Raw genomic sequence first — 20,811 nt, 5'->3', positions numbered from 1 at the left:
AGTGGGAACCGAAGCTTGGGTGCGTAAATCGTTGGCAGCATCCCATGTAGAGTCTTGAAGAGCTTTGGCCACGACCGAGGAACCGGCCCCTTGTTCTCCTGACCTTGCCAAAAACCCTATCCTGAAATACTCTTTTGATGTCCTTCTGGGACTTTTGGATGGAGCGGAATACCCCTAAATACTTTGCCATGTCTCTAATGAAGTCGTCTCCAAAGTGTAGGCCCTGGGACGATGCCCCGCCTTCTTTCATGGCCAGTTCAAACAGCTTTGGGTCTATTTTGAGTAGGACATTTTTCCTTCTCTCGTTCGAGAGGACTGTGTAGGCGTTCCCTAGGAGGCAAATGGCTGTGTGGGTCCATTGGCTCAATTCCTTTGGATCAATGTGGGAACTCCTAAAACAACTCAGCAACAACTCAGGGAGACAAAATAACCTAGCAATAGCACAACACAAAATAACAGTTACACAATTAAGAAACAGAATAAGAAGATATCTTAAAACAGCAACAAAAGAAAGACACTAATACACTACACAACATTAACACCGTATCATACTATTACAACAGCACAACCAGGTGCAGCAAAGCATCACAACACAACAAAACAGAAGAAAGTAGAACAAAAACAGAACACAAAATGCAACACAACAAAACAGAAGAAAGTAGAACAAAAACAAACAGCGCCTCACCAAAACAGAACACAAAATGCAACACAACAAATTCATGAATTTGTGTTGTGATTTTATTTTATTTTGCATTCATATTGGTATGTTGTATTATTGTGTCATGTTTTATGATGTCGTTGTTTTGTTATTTAGTTTCATTCTCTTGGTGTATTGTATTCTGGTGTGTTGTATATTTGTTGCTGTCTTATTGTTGCATTAATTTTTTGTGCTAAATTTGCTGCTATTGTGCTGTATGATTGTCATATGGTGTAGTTGTGTTGTTTTACCTCCACCCCCAGCGGTCCTCTTGAATATACACAAATATTACCACAATTTACGAACTCAACAAGCCTGCTTTCATAATATGGTGGTAAAAGATAGTTGCCTTATTACCCTGCTTATCACCAGACATGCAATAATGCCAGCCTGAAACCATTGGTGGTTCTGCCCCTTGGTGCTCCCTTCGTGGCAGGGTGGTGCTTATCAGACATCTCTTCAAGACTTTCTTAAATTGAGGGTGTTGTGATGTTAGCACTCACTCTTTTACTGCTGTAAACTTTGCTTTCTAGGGACCATTTTTGCTCTTTAATAACAATGTGATTCCTTGTTTTCCAGAAAGATGCCACATTGTTGTTGTTATCACAGCTGGAGTGGTGTTCGTGTGCTGGTTAAGTTTAGCCCTTTGTCTATGTAATGTGAGGAGGAGGAGGAGCCCCCACGGTGAGCCTTTTTCTATCATAACTTCAGTGCTTAGAAAGTATAAAAATGAGCGCTCTGCTCTGGCGGGGCTATCAAGGATCGGTGATCGAATACCAAGGCCGCTTGGGGTTGAAGCTCCTCCGGCCTTGATAAGAAATAGAGTAATTTACTCCTAAAAAGGTAGAAATTAATACGTAATCAAAAAAATTATATTTTCGATTTGTGGTTTGTTATCTATTATGTGTTAAGTAGCTGCATACAAGAAATGCTTTGTTGGTGTGTGGGAAGGGGTAAGAGGGAGGAAGTGTGCCTTAATACCTGCCTTACCTGTTGACTGTGCAGCCAGGAGGTCGAGGTTGCAGCCCAGACATTTGTCTCCAAGCAGATGACAGGACCCTGAGCAAATGCAGGGTGCACATAATTACACCTGTCTTCACTCTGGAATACCCTAGTCGCTTACTCATGCTAATGAGGTAATAACTCTACACTCACTCTATCTCCATCTGGAAACCCCAACCCTTCCTGAGTTGCGAGTTGATTCAATGGAGCTAGTTGATACAATGGAGCTAGTTGATTCAATGGAGCTAGTTGATTCAATGGAGCTAGTTGATTCAATGGAGCTAGTTGATACAATCAGAAAGGGAGAACCCCTCTGATTCCCCTAAGAATGGATGCCGGCCTCGGACCAATCACGGAAGAAGCAGAGGTTAGACCTTTAACATTTTGGAGAAGACTATAGGCTGCCCCTGAATTGATAGTCGATCGTGATGGTCTTGAGGAGATTCTTCGATATCCTGTGGCTGCTGATCTCCCGTGGACAGAGATACATTTATTGAAATGGACTTACCCAATGTGTAGGGAGATCCAGGGACCAGCAATTGCACAAGCTCAGCTAAGAAACGAAAAACCAGGTTTAGATCACATAGGGTGAATAAGCTCTTAACTTCATTGACATTGGGTATTTTAACAGGTGCTTTTAGAACGATAGCGGATACTTATATCAAAGAACCCTTCATAGATGATATTGAGCCGATCCTGGTGAGGAAACTTTAAATGCGCTTTCGATATGGTACCTTGCCACTTTGCACATTCACCTCAAGATTTAGCTGCAATGGGATGCTCACCTTGCGGACATGAAAAGGAAACCTTAGCCCATATGCTGTCTTTCTGTCCAACCTATAGCAGGGCTAGGGCTAGGACTAGGTGGATAATTCCTGTATGTAGACGTTTAGGAGTTACTGGACGTCTGGAGGCATGTAGTATTATGCAGACTGATTTGACGCCCCCTATGGCGTTCGCCGTTTCCGGATTTACATTGAGTATGTGGTATGCTAGGAAGAAATATGAAGTAGCTTCCAGGAGTATGTAAATCAGTGCCCTGTTCATCCATGTCGGATAATGATTGATTTTAAATCGTATTGTATTTATATTAGGAAACTGAGCATTCTGTTTTTAATTATTTATTTATTCCCTTTACTTAAATAAGGATCACATTGTCTTTTGGTTCTTAAGTCCTTATATTTTAACGTATTTGTGTGTCTATTTTATGGTATTTTACCAAAATAAGAAGTTTTGTAACTGAACTGAGTGAGGGGGATGATGATGGAACCACCTCTTCAGGATGAGTGCCCTCATGCCTACCAGACCTGTAGACAGAGATGGTAGCGCTCACGATCTGTCATTTGCCCCATGCCAGGTCATCCACCCAAACCCAAAGAGAGCTAATCATGACCTGGAGCATTCAGAATACAGCAGGGATAGCGCCCTACTACACACTCCTCTTCCTAGCCGCCACCTGTGTGAGGCTAGGACACCACACGGATGCGGGATGGAATGGAGGAGGGTAATGGGCGCTGTGACGTGACCGGGGAACACCTTTTATGAATTTGTTTGCTGCACATGAGTTGTTACTTATACTCAGGCACTACAGTACTCTTGGTGTGAATGTTGGTTGCAAGGGGGTCAACCGCTCGTCTCTTGAACCTTACAAATAACTATGAATTACTACATGTGTGAACTGCAGGGTAGATCTTCTGGATATGTTTCATCCTGCTCCTCCTTAATTGCTCGGTGCGTATATGATAATCATTCTAGTAGTGAACGGTAAGTTTTGAGACCCAGCTTGTGTGGGCAGGTGTGAGATTGGTTTCCCCTCGTGCCCACCTACGTGTCAAGCTATTTGAATGATTCCTACCTGGGAAGCGCAAACACATGTCGCAGCTACTCATGGGTCAAAGTCTCAGTGAAGGGACCACATTTAGATGTGTGTGCTCCCCTGCCTCTCCCCCAGTGACCATTAATTATCAATTATGATTATTAGCTCCTATCATGCCACCCACTTACTGCCGATAAAAACTGCAGATCTTGCTCTGGAACGCCTCTCCGTCTTTTGGACCATTTTGCTCACTCACATGCCTAGTAAAGACGGGCTCCATGAAAGAGTCTAAGGGATTCTTCCCACCAGAGGTTCAATAAGGCGTCATGATTGTCCATCCTAGCCTTGTGTCCATTCAGGTCCTTGTAAAACTGAGGGAGCTGGTCTGTTAGGGTCATCCCTCCCCTCAGGAGTATTTTGAGGTCCTTCTCACACATTGGAGGCATAGTAGGCAATATACCACTGAGGGGATGCACAGTGGACTGTTTGTGCAATCACAGCTCCATGTAATCAGAGAAAAGATGGGTCTTGGCATGTAGACCCAAAACACTAAGATATTAAAACTTAGCCAGCTGATACACTGTGTAGGATCCTGTGAACCTTCCAGTAATTAAAGTGGAGTCATTTCAGGGACCTGCTGAGAACTTAGAAGCAATTGTCCACCAAGCTTTTAAAGGCCTACCTTCTGTTCCTGGTCCTCATACAAGCCAATACCAAAGTTTCTATAAAGAAAATTGCCAGGGTGTCAGTGACACCAGGGACTTCCTACAAAATCAGTAGAATAGATCAGAATAATTCCATGATGGACGGCAATACAACACTCTGAAGTTAGATCAGATGTCCCTGAGACCAAGGGATGGTTCGGTTGAAGAGAATTTGTTGTGAAGGGAATTTGTTCTGCATGGCATACAGGTATGCACCCCTGGCCAGAATGACACAAGTGCAATGAAACTTTTTACCAACCCAGCTCATCTAGCAGGCGCACTGCCGCCTGCAGCCCAGGCCAGTTTCTAGTAATGTCAAGGTCTCAAATGGTTCTGTGACATGAAGAGGTGCCCTCTTTTATCAACATGGGACTTCTGTCCTTGTATTGGACTGTTCCATGAAGAGGTGGTGACAATGTGTCCATTTCTAAGAAATAATAGTCCAGAACAGTCCTTGTTTCAGTGTCGGAGAAGAGTGTTGTGTATTGGTCACACTTGGGTATATGTTCCATTAGTGTGACTCCAGTGAGTGCAATAGTAGGGAAAGCGCTGTATAGCGTAGGGGTAAAAATTACTATTCCCACTCCAATGAGTGCAACAGTAGGGAAAGCGCTGGATAGCGGAGGGGTAAAATTTACTATTCCCACTCCAGTGAGTGCAACAGTAGGGACAGTGATGGATCCCAAAACAATAAAAAACAAAACCATCAACATTTTTATTAAATTTAATTTCCAATATTAACATAATTAATATATACAGTTAAATATATTATTAACAAAGATAATTCAAAATAATTGATTACACATTATTTAACACTATAATATCCATAAGACACACCTACAATTAATTACACAATTAAATTTAATAATTACTAATTACTTAATTGAGATTAATTTATTATTATTTATTAATTAAACAATAAAAAAATAATTAATTACCACCTTTCACACCATTTACACATATAATCACCACCACACACATCTAAAATTAATTACACAATTACAATTAATAATTACGAATTAATTAATGGTAATGAATTTAAAAATATTTAATAATTCATCCCCCCAAAAAATTGCTTACCACCCTTCACACCATTTACGCATATAAACACCACAACACACACCTAAAATTAATTAAACAATTAACATAATTAATTATTAATTGACTAATTGAAATTAACAACTAATTATTATACTATTATTAATTAATCAATTAACACATTAATTATTCAATACATTTTATATAATTAAATTACTTCCCACCCTATTCCCCTATAAACCCACAACCCGCTACGGAACTAAAAACGCAAAATTCAAATTTAAAAAAACAAAATGAACTACTATAAGTTAATATTTAAATCTATATAATTAAATTACTTCCCACCCTATTCCCCTATAAACCCATAACCCGCTGCGGAACTAAAAACACAGAACTAAACTTAAAATAAATTAATAAGTAGTAAAATTCTAAAACATATAATAAAATGACAAACAATTCTCATTAAACACACTAAAATACATAACATTATTAATAATTCGACATTTTTATCAACTATATTTTTGTAAACGATATTTATTACATCGATATTATGTAATCGATATTACTTACCTGTCAGTCGATATTCTTGTCAACTATATATTTGTTGTCGATATTTCTTCCACACGATATTTTTGCGGCGATATTAATGTCCCACGATATTTCTCTGTCGATATTCCTGCTCTGCACCGCGGGGAACATTATCTACACCATCCCGAGGGATCGCTGCCCACCAAATCTAGAGTTACCCATCAGCACTCAAGACACGCTTCACATTGACAGGCACCATCACCATGCCAATTCCTGTCACTATTAATTAAGGTTTGATGGAGTGCTCGATCAAAAAGGATAGCCCTCCATCAAACTTTGACAAAACTCTACATTTTTCAATAACAAGCTCCCAAAGCAGAAGGTATTAAAAAAGGGTAAAACAAATACCCCCCCCCGCACCATGGGAGTTTCCTCCCATGGTGCTGGGGTCATTACTTTCGTTTGCCTTCCCTCATTGCCAGGTCGTATCTGGTAGTGACAGGCAGCAAAAAACACATAACACCTTCCACGCTAAATAGGGAGGATGAAGTTATTTGTTACCATACTTCATCGGAGAACCATGCCGGCAACTGAGCTTAGGTAAGCTCTTACAGCCACATACTGGAGGTCCATCAGCCTCTACGGCGAGCGGACAAAACTTGAGTTTGGCAAAGCGGGTACTCCATTGCGATAAAGTACCCTATCCTCCAAAGTCTAAATCAGCCCTCTGTTTTAGTAGTTTTGGTGAGAGGAGCTTGGCTCAGCTCTCTGGCATTGGTTCAATGCATCTGTGGGTTTAGGATTTCTGTCTTGGCACTACCATGCTTTCAAACAGCTTTGTATGTGAACTATAGCATAGCAGCGTGAATGCGTGAGCATGACATTGATCATGCCAAGCTTGTGTTTCTTAGAAATAATGCAACTTCTGTGGGTAGATCGTGAGCGCAACGTTGCCATGGTGTGCCTGTGTTGTTATCATATTATGCACATATCAAATGATGCTTCCTTGTAAACTGGTACAATGCACTTGTCATTCCCCTGTTGTTGTTTGAGGGAACTGGAGCATGGGATGGAAGACGGGCAGGAGATCAGAGAGTGTGGGTAAGGATCGTCAGTCATTCATTACCTGGATCGCGAGGGCTGGATTGAGGATGAAACTACTTTTGCACCAGAAGTCCTTGGCTCTGTGGAGTTATCCTATTTCATTGGTCTCATCAGCCTACCTTACATAAACCTTACTCTCCTGCTTCTAGTTGTCTTTGCAAACAGTAAATGCATTGTGAAATCCGTTTGGCCTGACATCTTTCTATCTGATATTTGTATTTCTCCAGGAAAGAAAATGAATGGAAGTGCATATGAGCTGCCATCTATTAATGCTGCCCAGAGGGTACGTCTGTATGCGATGACTTGAAGGTGGGGTCTTTGTGTTACTGTGGAAAAGCACCGCAGACAGCGGCAACATATAACACAGATGATTTGCTGTTCAGTTAAAATGGCGGCTCTGACATTATGGGACTGAGTTAGAGTTTAGCGAGGGGTCACTCTATTCCAAACCTTACAGTCATCCTATCTACCTTATAAAAAATTTCTATAGGCTATAATGCACTTGCAATAAGGTGGACGGGATATCTTCATGTTTGTGACAGAGTAACCCTCCGCCAAACTCAAACAAAAGCCCCAAGTCTGCTAAAAGTATTTTACATCAGTGTTAAGAGGAGATTCACTCGCTTCTGTGCACAAATACAAATATCTCACTTGATCATTTACTGACTAACTCATTGACAAACTGACTAACTCAGAAGCAGACAGGGTGTAGCAAAACAGTCCAATTTCACTTGCTTTTAGAACATGAATGGAAACTACAAAAAGTAAAGATGCTCACACGTTTCTTCTCAGCAGTCCATCAAACACCCGAAGAGGACCCCGTATGGCATGTGATATAATACTCAGTAACACACAGGTGCCGATTACGATCCGGTAAAAACCGGGTACGAACCGTCGGTTGGAGCGTTTTCTCCGTCCGACTCGTATCCGGTCGTAAAACTTTACAAACATGGAATTACGATTCGCCCGGAAACACCTTTTCCGTTCGAATCGTAAAAAACACCGACCGACGAAAATATACATACGAATGTAATCCGGGAATGATGTGACGTGACGTCGGGACGCTTTCAGACAGCGTTTCACGACCCAGGAACCATGATACGAACCGACAGCAGTCCGGACGGCAATATTTTCACGGCACCCAAAAAGTGCCGGAAAAGCGAAGTACGTTGCGAAACGACCAGAGTAGGTGGCCCGGTACGCGCCGTACCCCCCCCGCCCCCGTATGTACGCGCCGACCCCCCCCAGCCCCCATATGTACGCGCCGACCCCCCCTAGCCCCCGTATGTACGTGCCGACCCCCCCCAACCCCGTATGTACGTGCCGACCCCCCATGTATGTACACCCGTGTACGTTCGAGTCGTACCCCCACCCGTGTATGTACACCCTTGTACGTGTCGAACCCCCCCGTGTATGTACACCCTTGTACGTGTCGAACCCCCTCGTGTATGTACACCCGTGTACGTTCGAGTCGTACCCCCACCCGTGTATGTACACCCTTGTACGTGTCGAACCCCCCGTGTATGTACACCCATGTACGTTTGAGTCGTACCCCCACCCGTTTATGTACGGTGCGTACCCCCAGCGCGTAGCGCTGGGAGTACGCACCGTACATACACGGGTGGGGGTACGACTCGAACGTAAACGGGTGTACATACACGGGTGGGGGTATGACTCAAACGTAAACGGGTGTACATACACGGGTGGGGGTACGACTCGAACGTAAACGGGTGTACATACACGGGGGGTTCGACACGTACAAGGGTGTACATACACGGGGGTTCAACACGTACAAGGGTGTACATACACGGGGGTTCGACACGTACAAGGGTGTACATACACGGGGGGTTCGACACGTACAAGGGTGTACATACACGGGTGGGGGTACGACTCGAACGTACACGGGTGTACATACACGGGGGGGGTCGGCGCGTACATACGGGGGCTGGGGGGGGGGTCGGCGCGTATGCGGGCACATGTCTCCATGGTTGCTATGGGAGTTCAAGACCACTTTTATTCCATCTGTGTGGTTAACTCCACATTTCACTGACTAGAAGAACAATGAAAAATGCAGATGAACAAATGGTTAGAAGAGTGGTGTTCAACCTTTTCGAGAGGAGGATAGGTTAACTGTTTTCATCAAGGCACTGGGTTGGTAAGAAACACCACTGGAAGGCAGGGATTGATGTCACATGACTTTTGCAGCCATCAAAGAAAGTGACACTGAAATGGGATAAGAACGTCCAACATAAAAAGAACACTTTTATTGAAAACAATATAAAACAGCCTAGAAGGATGCATTAAAGCCCACAAAAAGAAGTGCATCTTTGTGGAACATCAGGGACTGTGGTTATGTCGTTGGCATTGAAATACAAATTACTGATTGTAATCTTTGCTTCTCAATTTCAACATATTGTTCAATCTTGTGCAAAATGTTTTTGCTCCTTCAGTCCTAAATGAAGCAGATGCCGAAAGTCACCAGCAATAAGCACGATATACCCCAAATTTAATTTTAACATCCTCGTCCTCTTTATTATCATCCCCTAGTCTTCCTCCTCCTGCTCATTTTTCTTCTCCTCCTGGTCACCATCTTCATAATCCTTTCTTACCCTCTTGGTCCTTATCCTCCTCATCATCATCTATCTCCTGCTTCTCCTCCTCCTTTTCCGTCTAGTGCCGTCCTTCAAGTATTTTCCTACCCCTCCCCCTTCATTTTGTCATTTCTTTTTACTTGGTGTTAGAATGTCCTTATCTTTTTGACCTAGTCCCCCGATCCTCCTCCATGTGCTGGTCCTGTCTATGGTCCTTCAGGTCGGATCCTACTGATCTTTGTCCTCATGGTTCTTGTGCTCCTCCTCCCCCTTTTCTTCTCCTCCCAGTCTAATTCCTCATCATCGTGGTTCTTCTGTTTGCACTCCTGGTTCTTACATCTCTAGGCCCCACTATCCATTTTCCTAGTCCTCTACCTCCTGCTCGTCTGCTGGTCTCTTGGTCCTCTTATCCTCTTGGTCATGTTTGTCCTCATCCTCTTGGTCTTCCTGGTCCTGTTCTTGTTAATCCTTAGTACTTCTGGTCATATCCATTTTCCTGGATGTCTTAGTCTCTTTGCTGCAGGCCCGGCTGGCCCCACTGAATTCAAGCTTGGGGATTTGACCCCGGCCCTCAATGACCTCTCTCTGGTCCACCAGGCCCTGGTCCTCCTCCTTCTGGTCCTTCTGGCCGTTGTCCTTCTGAAACTAATCTTCTTTGTCTTCCTGCTCCTGGTCCTCCTATGTTCTTGGTTGTGCTGGTGAACCTGGATCTCCTGTTGGTTCTCATTCTCTTCCTATTCTCTATCCTCCTCCTCCTCTCTCTCATGACCCTCCTGGTCCTCCTCTCTCTGGCCCTCTTTCTCCAACTGATTGTTGTGTCCTCAGGCTGGGAGATGATGGTGGGTTCACCTATAGGTTGCAAAGAATAGAAGGATTACTTTTGCTCCCCAGACATGGGAAGGTATGGTGTTTCAGAACGGCCACATGATGTGTAGGAGACACTGGATTCCCACTGTTATGACCAAAAGGGAGAGTGGGGGGTGGCCTTCCCTCTGCTGGAGAGAGGCATGGTCTATCTGCTGGCGGTCTCATGACTCCAATGGTTCACTACAGTGACAACGTTCGCTAGGCAGCACTTCAACAATCTCCCACCCCAAGAAAAAAGCCAAGGATGTTGCACTATTTGCTTTAGAGCATCTACTGTTATCAGGCCAAGAATTTGCTCTTTGTTTTATTCTCAATCAAGATGGCGACTTGATGGATTTCCTACTGTTTTCCATAAGTCATGATGTCTACCATATTTCCTGTGCCTGTGCCATTTCCTCTTTTTGTCTTTTACCTTTAAAGGGTATCCAGGAGGTCCATGTACTGCATCAGAATGCAGTTGAAGTTTATTAATGCATTTGAAGTCTGTTTTTCCATGGGTGGAGTGCCTTTCCCATTTTTGTCCTTGAATTCAGTTTCATTTTGATTTCTCTTCTGTTTGAGTTTTACCCTTACTTTTCTGCTTGGTCTTCTGGAACCAAGACTTGGACATCTCCATCTTGTCTTCGAGAGGTTTCTTATGCTTAGGCCTTTTTTCTGTAATTTAGATTCCTTCCTGCAAACACCTAACTCCAGTATGTATTATGATATTAAAGTGGTGCTCATGTTACACATCCATAACAGTAGTTATAGAAAAAATCAATGTTATATTTTATAAAGCTTAACGGTCACCCAGAAGCATATCCTGGCGCTGAAGAGAACATTGAAACTGAGGTTGAGTTTAAAACACGGAATACAACTTATGCAAAAAGAATAGTTTTTAGCAATTTTCAACATTGGTGATGTTTGTCAACCATCCGAAGATAGATGGAAAGAGAGTCCCAATGTTTGGCATTCAGCGTACAAAAGGAGCGTCCAATGATTCACTTCAGTGTTCTGGATGAAAATGATGAAAGCCAAATTACGAGAATGACACACGTCATGAACTTGTGGACAACATTTTCTCACTAAAAGTTAGATGTATCATATTAAGGATGGTATGTTATTGTGTTAATCTCAGAACAATGTGAGGAACATAACAGAATAAGAGCAATAATATTGGTATTATTTAGCATTTTAATGCTTATGTCAGCAGTAAATATCTACAAAACAAATTCAGGATTCGACACAGAAAGCTTAAGGGCTAAAGAAAATCCCAATCAAAGATAAAGCTCACACAGATACAACAGAGCAGCTGAAGACCTGTGAGCGTGGAATGCCAGTCTTTGGGGGCTGGGGCTGAGTAGAAGGAGGGCCTTAAATGGCAGAAGGAGAGTCAAGCCAATCAGAATAGTGGAATTACAAGGCCTACACCTCAGGGCAGCATCACAAGTGTCAGCACCTGCACCATGTTGCCGTGGAACTTTCTTGGTTGTATAGTTCCTGCTGGCATTAGTTTGTTTACTGTTTCTGTCCCTGGCCTACTGATGCTTTTCCGTTTTCCACCTCTCTGGATCCTTCCCTTTATCCCTGTTGACCCTGTATCCTCAACTTTGCTACTTATGATTGTCTAACAAATCTTCTTACAAGAATTCAATGGCTAGCAGTTCCTCTGCTTTCACTTCATGGTGCTCCAGCTCCTGACTGGTTTAACAAGTCTACCTCCTGTGGTAACTAAGGGCCACCGTCATCGTACTATCAGATACAACATTACTCGTATGTAATGAGGTTTATGCATTTGTGACCAAGGCCTATATTCACTTATATTTCCGTTGTGTATTAACCACAGATAAACCACCATATGAGTCTGTCATACTGAAGGATGTCGTCTATTGTACAAGGCCCGCGGGAGATGAGCCAAGACTCCTGTGCTCCTCTTCTTCCCTGTCCCCAGTTCTCCATCTCCCCTGTGGAGATTATGTTTTGGTTCAAACTCTCCACCCTGTTCATGTCCCTTTGGTGTGGAAGAATGGAGGATTATCAATATTTTCAAATGCCTGGCAGTATTAAAAGAGTACTCCAGGAACACTGCAAATCAAAAGCCCTTAGTTGTTTACTTTTTTTTGTCAGCGCTATAGACAGCTTTTTTTCTTAATCAAAACCCTTGGCAAAAATTACCTTTTTTAGGGTCATATCTTGTTTACGTTTTGCAGTTGGGAATTCTGTGTGCCCAGGCAATCGAGAGCAGCTTCGGGTCAGACTTATCAATCTGCAGCACTTCTTTCAGAAAGCTAGTGATCCATGTACTCATTTTGACCCCTTCAGTTTGCCCTTCTAGTATGTTCAGCGAGCCCAACAAGTTAAACATTAGATATGTGAGATCTATTCTCTATATCCTTAAATTTACATTCCATGTTTTGTAATATGATATTCTGCTGTGATGTCCCCTCTTTCTTTTTGCTTTCTAATTTACCAATTCAGTCCTCATATGTTGCTATTCTATCACGAATCATTCCAATACACACATTATGCATACACGAAATACTGTGTATCTCTCCACCCTGCTGCTGGCTTTTCTCATGGTCTCCCCTCTTACAGACGTCAGTGTTTTCCCCAATTTATCTTCGTGAAATGTATCCTCCAAGATGTTTTTCGGAGAATGGGAAACAGGTAAAAATCTTGAACCTTCGTGTAAAACGTAAGATGCACCATCCAGTGAGGCTTTGAGTTCACTTATCTATTTCGATCAGGCAATGTATAGCTGTTAGACAGTCTCAGCACTGTTTCTCCTCTCTGAAATAGAGGCTCATCTACTTTGTTGATGTCTGCCTTCTGTTGGTTCTCTTGTAGGCCCCTTTTGGGTCTCGTATGACCTGCTGCCTCCTCCCTGGTCTCGTCATTTATGCCTGGTTTGTAATTTTTCAGGCAGGCCCATTTTTATGCTCAATTTGACCAATTCTCTCCAAACTGGATTCTTTTCTCTGAACCTTTTCCGTCTCAAGGAAATTTCCCTAAGATTTGCTTTAAACAACATTATTATTTTAAAAGTTATTATTTAGAAATGTCCTGATTGTCTGCAATATGAGAATGATACAGAGAAGCTGAATCCAGGAGACATGGATTACACTAGTTGCGCATTAAATAAAAGTGTTGGTGAATTATCTTTCCCTGCTTCATAGTTGTTTCCCTGATTACAAATAAAGATAAACTGTCTTCATTCCTGTTTATCTTCGCACAAGAGTTCTGTTTATGTGCCCACCACCCCTCCGACACCCCCGGGCAAATTTTGACTTTTAATGGATTTATACCATAGCACATGTTATGTTATGTTATGTTATATTGATTTATTATGCGCACAGCTACTCCAGCCAAGGAGCGTCCCGGCGCAAAGACAAGGAGAAACACAACACAACAGAAACGTGAAAACCTGAGATGAACAACTAAAACAAAAAAGTCTTAATGGCTCTCCGGAAAGAAAGCAGATCGTCTAACTGACGGATTTCATTGTGTTTACCCTGTATCAATGCCTCCTTTATTGTGGTTTCAGATCAACCGAGAAAAAGATTTATTATATGGTTTGTTTCTTGGTGCCAATTTAGTGATTACAACATTATTTAATTGATATCGGTTAAAGACAGGTATTAATATCAGAATCGGAGATGCAAAGCTCTTTAACTCTATCGACATGGAAACATTTAATCAATTAAGGGATGCAGATACAAAAATCACATGAACACAGAGACATGCTAATGGTTACTGTTTGGACTCAAGTGAATTTAAATATGTTTAATTTTGCAGAGTAATGAAAGCTCATATCTGGCAAACGTTACCGAAGATCGAGACATATATCAGAATGCGAGTGGCTCCGCGGTGACAAGAGACTCGATCGTGTACAGCACTGTTGTTTTCAAAGATGGCAAACAAGCCCCAGCCAGCAAGCCACCAATGTCCGAAGAGGTCACATATGCGTCTGTCAATCACGGGGCGAGAGACGCACAGGTTGTATCGGACACCTACGCGCAAGTTATCAAGAAGAAAGCCTGACAGTCATAGAACGAGCGGACAAGTGCTGACCTGAACGCTGCCTCAGAATGGACCACCTGATGTTAACATTGCTTAGTTAACTCTCAGATAGGAGGCCTACAAATGTGACACATTATGCAGTTTATTTTATAAGTACTATAATTAGAGAGTAACTGAAACTTGTAACTTTGTTCATTTCAACAGTTACCTCCCGGCATGTGCATTTATTTATAGCAGGTTTTTCACTGAAACTTAGTTGTAAGTGAATTCTCCATCAAAATGTAGGTTTCTTCTGAATGGTGCATTTTGTGTCAGTTCTGACCTGCTATATGAAGATACCAACACTTGACAACTCTTTCCTTAGTTGGTGGAAGTGAACTTCAATAGTTTTGCACACTTTTATTCTTAAATCTTCTATGGAAAATGTCCATTGCGGAGTAGTTGCACTGGAAGTAAACTGTTACTATCTTTTTGAAAAAAATAAAATATTCTTGTATTTCTAGAATGCTAAACCGCAATCACCTCTTGTGAACGGGTCATTATTCTGTTATTCTTTTTGCTTTTTCTTGAAATACATTTATGGAGGTATTGCAAAGTGAACATAAAACACACAGCCATACAACTTCACAATAGACAGTAGGCGCTTGCTTTGTGCCAGGTGCCCGCCAGAGTGGCACATCATACTGACAGGCGTGTCAAGATGTAAGTGCATTTGAACTACGTATTTCTTGTTGTATGTTAGGGTGCCTGAAGAAGAGCAAACACATACAAACATTAAATAATGAAGATATCAATTATTGATGCAAAATAACACATTAAATTAGAATTCTGAAAATCACACCGGTTTATGAGATTTACTGAATCATCAGGAATTTACTTTGTCATTCATGGATACCTTATTTTGTCCGACCTCTACAAAAGGTTGATGGTTATTTCAGCAATACACACAATATGCATACATGTAATACGCAGGGCATGAATATACGTGTTTCGCTATCATTACAGCTCCTCAGAAAGATTTAGCTTTGTCCAGACACAAGGGAGAACCCAGTATAAGTCAAAACAGTACGTGGAAGCAGGGAGCTCTGGGTAGTTCCCAAGGCTTTTGTCATTTTACACCTCGGTGTGGGTGACACTGTGCTGATCTTATGCTTAAAGACTATGCTGTAAAGTGTCGCTGGTGTTGTAAGGTGCTCTGTGCAGATGCTGCTCTCCACCTAAACTTGGGAACTACCCAGAGTTCCCTGGTTCTTTTTTGCATAATTTATGCAGCACTCTAAGCCTGAAAGGGCTATTTTGTTTTACCTATAAAGGGTGCTCCCCGGTTTCCGGCCAAATCTAAAACACAACAAAGAGATATAATGATAGCAAAACACGTCAGGGGCTGCTGTGGTCCATTTCAGGGTTGGCTTGGATAGTATTTTATCAATCCAAAGCTGTAAGACTGTGCCTGGAGTGGCAAAAGGATTTTGTCCTTTTACAGGTCGGCGTGGATGGCACTGGGCTGTTCCTATGTTTAAAAACTATGCTGTAGAATTGGCAAAATACTTTATCCCTCACTAGCTCAACATGGATGGCACTAAAACATCTTCAAATGGCTCCCAATCAGCGCGAGAAAAGCCGTCACTCAAGCCCTCGTCACCAGCCAGCTGGACTACAGCAATGCACTGTGCACATCAACAAACACCGAACCCATGAGAGCACTCTAGATAATACAGAACCCAGTGGTCAGACTCATCCTCGACCTTCTCAAACAGACCCACTTCACCTCACACCTTAAGAACCTCCACTGGCTCCCCGTCCAGAAAAGATTCCAATTCAAGATATTGATGCACGCACACAAAGCCCTCCACAACCAAGGGCCAGCACACATGACCCACCGCCTGAACTTCCACCAACCATCCAGAGACCTTTGCTCCTCCTCCTTCTCTCTCGCATTGACACCACGCACCTGCAAAAGCCACAGCGGAGGCCGTTCCTTCACCTACCTTGACGATAAGTCCTGGAACGCCCTCCCCCTCCAGACATCACAATCACTGAACGAGACACAGGACCTGGCTTTTCGACTGAGTCCAGTAACCCGGAGCCTGGATATCCTCACAGGGGATTAGCAGCATTTTTCAAATACTGATTGATTGATTATCAAGCTTGCAGTGGTGTGATGGGGGCAGTCACAGCGGCGGCTCCCCTGAGACCACGGAAAATCACTACCATGCAAGTGGGGATCTCTAAATAGTGTTGGCCGGCCCCCCACCAGAGAGAGAGAGAGGCTATGACATCCGCCCTCCTCATGGACAATGTGTAAATGCCTCTCTTAGGATTTTTCTGCAATACAGTCAAACAGTCCAACTCAAAGGTTTAACTCTGACACCTGGATTACAAAGTATTTTTAATTAATAACAGCTTAATACTTCTAGGCCCAACACTGCACATTTGCAAATGATCAGGCACTCGATGAGAAAATGCCCCAGGGATTTCCAAGTTTGGTGCCGCACATTCCGATCTTCCAGCTGAGGTACATCTCAATATAGTGAACATGTGCAATGCCTCTACAAATTGCTGTTCTCACGATGGCTTTTTACCTGAAAAAAGAATCACAATTTATAAATTAGACAGAATACTTCATTGTGCAGCTTTGGATGGACATGCAGAGCAGGTGCTCACAATTGACAATTGCCCCATCACCTGAATCAGTTTTAACCAGTTGAATCCTTTTTCCTGAAAACATTTTGATGAATAATCATGTTAATTTTCATATTCCCATTGTAAGTGTGCAACATACTTTTGGAAAGAGCAATCCAGAAATGGACAATTTCATAATCTGATATTATGAGGCCACATAGTGGCTTTGGCAGCTCTGGGACTCATGCCAAGCGTCCAGACATGCCCAGTGCAGCAGGCTCTGGTACCCCTTCCCTCTATCCCATTCGCCAGCCTTGTTGTTTCTAAGTCCCTTCCCAGTGTTCTGACAAATGTCAAAATTGAAGCAGTACCAATTATTATTAGGATAACTGATGCCACTGAGAGGGACACTGTAGGAAAGTGGAATATTATGCAGCGAGGCTGATTAAGATTCACTATGCAATACTCTCACGGCACCCCAAATACTCCAAATAGGTCCTTTGGAGTCACACAAATAAATCCCTAACGCAGTCCTGTTAGTGGGTCACAGAGCAGTCAGGCTTTACCAGAGGAATATTTCAGTAAACCAACATGGACGATAAGTAATTGACACGACTTGAAAGAAATCCAAAACCAATTTATAAAAAAGAAAGCTGATTTTGATATAAATTTAGACACCAAAATGAACCCAATCCAGATGAGCATAACAAAAGTTATGGATTTTTAAAGGAAAAATAAATCAGTGCCTTTGACTATTGCAAAATGTAACAGTCACTTGCAGGTCGAGTGCAGCGGAAGCCACTGGGTGTCGAGGTGAGACGGGTTCCAAGAACAGGCTCGGACAGTCAATTGATTTTTACCTGGCTCATATGGCCCCGGTGCAGAGTGGTCCTGGCTGTCCCTGGTGCGGATGAACAGGAACCGCGGTTGCTGTTTGTACCGCTGTCGTGTAGTTCCTATAAACCTATATAGGATCTGCGCGTTTAGACACCATACACTGGAGGCTTGGTGTCCGGACTGATTCTAGACACCCACATCGTGTATGTTCGCCTGTTGTACCAGCTCGCTCACAGTGCCACTAGAAACTCCTCTTACCAAGGAGAGAATAGTTCTTTGCAACTATCACACATGACAATGCTGATCCCTCAGGATCGTGGAAACCGTGCAGTACTTTCCGCGCTGTCACTCGTGCTCACTTTGTCTCAGAGAGATTCACAGAATAAACAGCGGAGACGTTTTTCGATAAGCGCTTATTGAACCAGCGTCATTCTAGTATAAAATAGGTGTGCTGAAACAACCATTAGACAGAAACAGATGTAAATGGTTAGAAGCACTAACAGAGTAAAAGGATGGTAGATTTCTACCATCGTGCTAAAACAATGAATACAGGCAAGTATATGAAATACATGACAGTAATAAATGCGTACTCCTACGATGCGACCCTAACTAGATGTACCTAAGTGTACCTAGTATGTATGTAGGTGTAAAGCCAAGAATCCCTCTAGGATGAAGTCAACCCCATTACCTGAAGTGAGAGACTGTGGGACCCTGTCTCGGTCTCGAGATGGACACCCCACAGGGGATGTCAGACCACTGAGAGCTGGAGTGACTAAATGCAGGAACCTCAGCGTCTCACGCCAATGTGTCAGCATGGAGGTCCTTTTCTCCACTGACTACCTCAGCAAGATATGGTGTTTATATACCTAAAGTGGTACCCTCAGGGGTTCTACCTTGCTGTGTCATGTCGGACTTAGGATGACCGAATGAATGACCCTTGTACATAGTTATTATGCAGGAGATGGTAGTCCTGCTGAGTTTCCAAGAATCCTCATGCATAATGGATGAGGCTAGTTTTCAAGGAAAACCCCACGTTCTGTATGCAGTACCATAACTAGGTAAAAGGTCAGTCCCAAGAACCGTTATGTGGTGTAATGGTAGGTAGAATATAGGCGAAAGGTTAGGTGACTACCTGAGCCTATATTGGGGTACCTATATGAAACATAACACTGCCTAGACGATGCTGGTGAGGAAGGGGATGCAGACTCTCAACAATGGGCCGGGGAGGAGTCGGGTTGAAGATGTTGCTGGGGTTCCCTCGAGGTGCAATGGCAAATAAAGGTAGTGGTAGCCGGACTGGCCACCATCAAGGTTTGGCTGCAGCAAGTTCAGCCTTCGGTCAGTTCGACATCCTGGAGTCCAGGGTATCCGGCTGAAACTTGCTGGAGATCAGGAATACATTTCCCACAATGCACTAGATCATTTACTTTGGGCGATTCCCTCTGAGGGCCCGGTGGCTAGTGATTCTTTGATTCCGAGAGCGCAATTTACCTGCAGGCTACAGGAGACTAGTATCTCTAGTCCAAGGGATTTCTGGAGTTGCCGCTGGCTTGCAGAGGGGTTCCTTTGGACCCTGTCTCTGATCCCGGGCGAGTCGTAGTCGTGCCGCTGCAGGGTGGTTGCCAAAGGTGCAACTGTGCTGCCTTTGCTTTGTGCAGGTCCTGAAGTCACAGACTCAGATCTCTTCTTTGTCCTTGTGTTGCAAATGGATCTGATCTGAGGCTCTGCTGCCAGGGGAGACCCTTAAATTATAGATTTATAGGTATTAGGAGTGTGGTTGCTATTAGCCAATGGGCTACTAGCCCCAGCGGCTACTCTGCCCCTGGGGTGACCACTTCCTGGGAAATGTGGCACCATTTCTACCCAGAAGTCTCTATTCTGCCACTTTTAAAAATGGCTGAAACCTTCTTTGACTGTGCAAACTAGGTAGCCCACCCTGGGGGTGTGGCTAGCTTTCTGGGGGTGTATCCCTCTTTAACATCTAATTTTCCTGGTTGCATGGGTTGCAAATCTGCCTGAGGGAGAGGGTCGGGTTGGAGCAAGCCTACTTGCACATCAGAGGTGGTAAGAGCTTTGAAGCTCACCACTCTGCCACTTCACTAGCCATCCTGTCAGGAAGGAGGTGACTCCTCCTCCCCAGGCAGGGCTTTGTTTTTGACTCCTGGGACTGGTCACACCTTTTGACATTTCTGTCTTGGCGGCAGCAGCTGCAGGCTGTCAGACAGGGGCAACCAGATGAGCAACCTCTAAGATAGCCACCTGGGTGCATGCCGCATTAAAACCGACTTTGGAAAAAGGCCGGGTTTGATGAGACAAGTTGTTTGTTACCAAACATTACACTTTTCAGTGGGACCATAATGGATCTGGCAACGTTCTATGGCCCTCTGAGCACTTATAGTAGCCCTTATGGATGGAGGCTACTGTAGAGAAACAAGCTTGCACTTATATGCCCACACCTTTATTATAATGCACCCTGCCTCCTGGGCAGTTGGGCGTAGTGCACAGCTTCAAATTGAATCGCTCTTACTCTCCCACTAGCTTACAGATAAGGAAACGAAAGCAAAAGAAGACAAAAAGGCCATATATTTTGGTGCTATGGTGATGTCACTGACAGAGCGGCATGGCAGAAAATGCCAATCTCTTTCTTATCAGCACGACCAGAAACGTGCTTCATCCACCATGAATGCGGAGCCCCATGAACATGCTCTTGCTGTGGTGAGTATCCTATGAAGACATAACAATTTCTAACTAAACTTGACAAATTTGGGGCTTGAACTAGAAGAACCAGAAGATGGAATGCCCTTGGATTCCCTAGCTACTTCCTTCTCAAGGTAATAAACTTAGTTGCCAAGCTGTTGTATTGAATATGGCTTTGGTGTTTCCAATTTTGATATTTTGGAGTTGTTCCTGTAATACACAAGGCACTCTGGAGATTTTTGAGATTTATGTGTCCTCTACATAAGATTGTACTTTTCATACATGGTAAAATGAATGGTTGAAAGATGG

The 20,811-nt window shown here is 43.3% G+C and overlaps 2 protein-coding genes across 4 annotated transcripts in view; one reads left to right on the top strand and one right to left on the bottom strand.

Moving 5' to 3' along the window:
• Window positions 1-15,177, top strand: part of LOC146869110 (uncharacterized) — a 71,011-nt gene extending 55,834 nt beyond the window's left edge. The window contains exons 3-5 of one of the 3 annotated variants that reach the window (XR_014963174.1): window positions 1,277-1,381; window positions 7,117-7,172; window positions 14,122-14,863. Coding sequence is in view for 2 of the 3 variants with exons in the window: in XM_085610766.1 (XP_085466892.1) it covers window positions 1,277-1,381; window positions 7,117-7,172; window positions 14,122-14,367 (407 nt within the window). In the remaining variant the exon portion in view is untranslated. Of the gene's footprint in view, window positions 1-1,276; window positions 1,382-7,116; window positions 7,173-14,121 lie in introns of all 3 variants that reach the window. The other 2 variants (XM_085610766.1, XM_085611608.1) reach the window with 2 other exon arrangements.
• A 1,546-nt stretch (window positions 15,178-16,723) lies between these two features.
• Window positions 16,724-20,811, bottom strand: part of LOC146869109 (uncharacterized) — a 75,556-nt gene continuing 71,468 nt past the window's right edge. The window contains exon 5 of the mRNA XM_085653390.1: window positions 16,724-16,928. Within this exon, the coding sequence (XP_085509516.1) occupies window positions 16,896-16,928 (33 nt within the window). The 3' untranslated portion in view covers window positions 16,724-16,895. The remainder of the gene's footprint in view (window positions 16,929-20,811) is intronic.

This window comes from Triturus cristatus, chromosome 1_1 (genome assembly GCF_964204655.1).
Source record: "Triturus cristatus chromosome 1_1, aTriCri1.1, whole genome shotgun sequence".
In the NCBI taxonomy this organism is placed as follows: domain Eukaryota; kingdom Metazoa; phylum Chordata; class Amphibia; order Caudata; family Salamandridae; genus Triturus; species Triturus cristatus.
Note: the sequence above shows the minus strand (reverse complement) of the source record. Positions and strands in the feature narration are given on the sequence as shown.